General features: G+C 34.2%; 1 protein-coding gene across 1 annotated transcript; it reads right to left on the bottom strand.

The window, feature by feature from the left end:
* Positions 1-1387: 1387 nt before the first annotated feature.
* On the bottom strand, positions 1388-3763 carry LOC109972938 (intestinal mucin-like protein). The gene is made up of 8 exons (XM_020622195.1): positions 3693-3763; positions 3541-3581; positions 3173-3295; positions 2926-3021; positions 2694-2822; positions 2161-2200; positions 1711-1834; positions 1388-1544 (listed from the first exon to the last, which is right to left on the bottom strand). Exons 1-8 carry the CDS (start codon positions 3727-3729, stop codon positions 1388-1390), a joined length of 747 nt encoding a protein of 248 aa, XP_020477851.1. The 5' UTR covers positions 3730-3763.
* Between the last annotated feature and the right edge of the window lie 441 nt (positions 3764-4204).

Here is a 4204-nt window from a genome sequence, read left to right on the forward strand (position 1 = left end):
TATAGGGATCACACAAATGTAGTTTTCATACAGTCTAAATTGTTGAAATTTTTTGATTTGGTGGAAAATAAGACTGCTGTGTTTATGTATAAAGCCAGGAACGACTTATTACCTGGTGGAATCCAAAAGTTTTTTGGTGAAAGGGAAGGGGGATATAACTTAAGGGGTCAGTTAAATCTAAAAGTTCATGCTATACGTACTACCAAAAAAAGATTTTGTATTTCTATAAGTGGGGTCAAATTATGGAATAATTTAAGTGTGGACATGAAGAACAGTACTAGAATTGAGGAGTTTAAATATAAATATAAATGTATGTGTTATACAAGATATATGCAAGAATAAGATTTATTCGAGAAGGCATTAAGGAAACACTCTGTTTTATCTATGTAGATACTGCTTGCAGCCAATGATGCATGAAATTTTTGTATAATATGATGTTATGGGGTAGGACTGGATAAGTCTGACTTCTTCCTACTCCATTCAAACATGTAATAGGTGTAAGCAAACTGATTTTGGATTAGCATTGGTTGGCTTTGTGTAATTATGTGTGTGTTGCTGTCATTTGTTCTGTTCTGCATGTTTGAAAGAATCAATCAATCAATCAATCAATCAATTGTAAATCAAGGTGCAATAGGTAAATGAAATAATATTTAATGGAAAAAATCTTCCCAAAACCAAAGGTGCATCAAATGCAATCAGGATACATTTTCATAAGTAATACAATGGGAAAAAAAACAAGGACACAATCATGAATATCCTTGAGAGTTTTATTTAAATTCTTAGTTTCACACAGATGTTTGGCAGAAGCGGCATGGATATTAAGCTACATCTAGACCCCTTTGATGCAAGAGAAAATAATGTGAAGTAAAGTATAACAATGACAGTTTATCTGATCAAAATCCTGTCTTTTATCTGTAAAATCATACAAAGTAGAATAAAGAGAAAACACCACATCCTAAAGATTGCAAAATTAACTACCTCTTCAAAAACTATTAGAGACACCATGACCCCACTATGTGCTACTATCATGAGGCAATATCTGACCTGCCTCCCTGACAAATAAAAGTGGTGACAGGGATTCTGAAAGTCCAAAGGTCCAGTGTCTAGTGTTGTAGGAAACAATTGATCACTATTTAGAATTACTGATGGAAAACATAAGGGTTTAACAGATCATATTAATGCTCTTGTTGGTCGAAAAAAATTTCAGGCCACAACATTTCTGCTGTTTAAAGACTGAAGTAATTTGCTTTAGTATATTCATTTGTATGCCAAAAGCTAATGGAGATGTGTTGTTGGTTGTCTTCACATACTGAGTCTTGATTCTCTACTAGTTTTTGTAAAATAATGGTTTATATATGTTTGAGTCAGATTTTCTCTTAAGCAAAGCTTAGTTTGGAATATTAAATCGTATATTAGTCTTCAGTACATTCAGCAGTTTGGCAACCACATTTGTCGACTGTAATGTAGGAGTAATTTGTCTTGCTGCCATCAGAGCAGACCATGTCCACTTTCTTTGGACTGCTGGTAGCTTCTCGAAAGAGTACCTGTAAAGAAATACAAACAAGCTCAGTGTCACTCACCTGATGCTCAGTGTAAGCAAACATTTATCTTAAAATGTGCTCTTCATGTGAAAAATGAACAGGTGATTGTTGCATGATTAATAAGTGGTTTATGCACAAAACCTCTCAGGTAACTTCTACTAAATCTCACATTGATGAGGATGCTCCACAGGATCCCTCACAGGCTGTGAGTTCCACAGGCACAACTGACTTGCAGTTGTCTTTCTGCAGATAGGTGACGTTCTTCGTCATATGACAGGTGGAACGAGGAGTACCTGTGAATGACACAAAAATAGTTTTTCTTTCTGCAAAAATCACATGTAGCAAACAACTGCAGGCGCATTATCATTTCAGTGGGATAATAAAATAAAACATTAAATATGTGGAAAGGTATTACAAGGTTTAGCCTTTGAACTGTTATCACTTTATCCTGGTCAGGCTGTTGCTTATGCACAAAAAGCATAATAGTTTTTAAATGTAGACAAGTTTGTCAAACGAGGCTTTAAGTGTCGGTCTGATTAATTTAACATGGGCACACTGTGATTTTGTCACTACTGACACATGCTACTGACAAATTAGATTTTTTTGATCTCATACTTACAAGATTTGCAACAACCATTTGCATCAGTTTGTTCAGTTCCCTGTAATAGAGACAATATGGAGTGAAAAGTCTGCAAAGATACAGTTCACCAACAAAGATAGGTGCATAATCCACTTGCTTTTATTCAAGGCAGTCTATTTTATTATCATTCTTGCCCATTTACAGATATATTCATTTTATATATTTGACTTGCATTGCTTATTTTGGCTTTTTATAGCATTCAAGTACATTTAAAACCCCCAAGTGTTTTAATATGGGTTATTTTGACTAGCGTGAGTCAAAAGGCTAATTTCAGAAAGGGTTGGTAAATGCTATCACTGTAAAACAAAAATAAAGAAATAGAAAAACAAAACCCCATTTCTGGTCATTCAAATCTGACACAAGCAAATTTGTGTGTTCAAACTGTTTAAGATAAAGTTTGTAAGCAAAAGGTACTGTAAAATGAACCAGAATCAGTTTAGAGTTATTAACAAAGAGATTTAGCTGCTAGAAAAATTAAAATTATGCCCCTTTCAGCACTGCATTATACTCACAGGAACACAGTTGTTTGGGTCAAAATCAGGACATACTCTTCGGCTTCCACTGACTATAAATGTGTTATTCACTTTCCGACAATCGTATTGAACACAGGTGTCGTTTGGTGGTGACCAAGACTCAGAAGGCTGTCAGAAATGAAGAAGAGGTTGATTAGAGAACATAAACAGTTCTGACTACATAACCCATTATAAAATTTAAGACACTGATTTTGAAGGTCACTCCACTTACCCCGATAACTACTGTATTACCATCTGGGTTGTCGAAAATGCAGCTTGTCTGTACACATGCACAGCATTCATCAGGTGTCTTTTGTAATTGATAGCCCTATTTTGAAGAAAAAAAATCCACAAATCAGTGTAGTCTGTTACACAAGTAGTACCTAGCAGCATGTGTTGCCATGTTACATATTTTTGTGCAAGAAACAGCATTACTGGCTTCAAATGATTAAAAGCCACAATACTCCTTGCAAACGTACCGGCTCACAAAGAATCCCTTGACAAGTCTCTACATTACAGTCATATTTGTTCAACATGGTAGAATCCTGATCCTCTGTGCATGTACATGTCTCACATAGGTTTCGGGAGAACTGCATACCGGGCTGTAAACAATAAAAAACAATTCAACCAATCTCATATAAAGACCAGAAAACAAATGTCACTCCGAAAATACAGGATGACAATAGAGTTGTGAAATACATTCAGATATTATTCTGAAGATAATATTTATTTTATAAAGATATTATAAAGAGATTTAAATAATTTTGCTTTATTCTAAAACTTTCACTTTAACAGGCAAGTATACATTTAATACAGTGCATTTAAAATACAGTATATTTTTCCTTACCTCGTACTCAGTATTATTAAAGACACAGACACCTTTGGATACTACATAAAAAAAGAATGGAAACAGTTATGATCACAGCAAAGGCTCTTGTTTAGTTTAGTTCATAAGTCTTTCACACACTAAATTTTTAAGAATCCTTAAGCAGAGCTTACCACAGGCTGTAACGAGGCAGCAGCTATCATTTGACATTTTAAAAATAAGCTCAAATCCCAGATCACACTTCGTTGTCAGGGGACAGAGGCTCACATCACATCCTGTTGGTTGAAAAATGACACATTTCCAGGGTTTGTAAGTTTAATATTAAATGAAACAAAGAAAAAATGTTAGATACACTAACTGAAATTACTGTGGTTATTCAATGAATGGACAACAGGTGATTATTTGTTACATAAAATAAAAATGGGTCTTTTAATTAAAAAAAAAAATCCTTTAACAGCAAAACAACAGACGATGCTGCTACTTTTAGCCACACACTATGTAAATACTGTCTAATTCAGTAATCTCAGATATATACAACAACACTAACAAGTTCCAAAAATAACAATTCTTTTTACACATCTGATACAGGTAAATGCTGACACACCATGCCTTTATCATGATCTTTTATGGAGGCACATTTGCTTTGTAGTGTTTTTTTTAAGATGAGAATTTTTTTATTCTCATT

This window comes from Monopterus albus, unplaced genomic scaffold, assembly GCF_001952655.1.
Source record: "Monopterus albus unplaced genomic scaffold, M_albus_1.0 scaffold7.1, whole genome shotgun sequence".
NCBI classification, from domain to species: Eukaryota; Metazoa; Chordata; class Actinopteri; order Synbranchiformes; family Synbranchidae; genus Monopterus; species Monopterus albus.

Excerpts from the sequence above, each read along its gene's own strand:
- LOC109972938 (XM_020622195.1), bottom strand. The coding sequence starts at position 3,729 with ATGTCAAATGATAGCTGCTGCCTCGTTACAGCCTGTG. Across the intron at positions 2,201-2,693 it reads ACCCAAACAACTGTGTTCCT|GGAACTGAACAAACTGATGC; the intron begins GTGAGTATAATG and ends TCTCTATTACAG. Across the intron at positions 1,545-1,710 it reads TGTGGAGCATCCTCATCAAT|GTACTCTTTCGAGAAGCTAC; the intron begins GTGAGATTTAGT and ends ATTTCTTTACAG.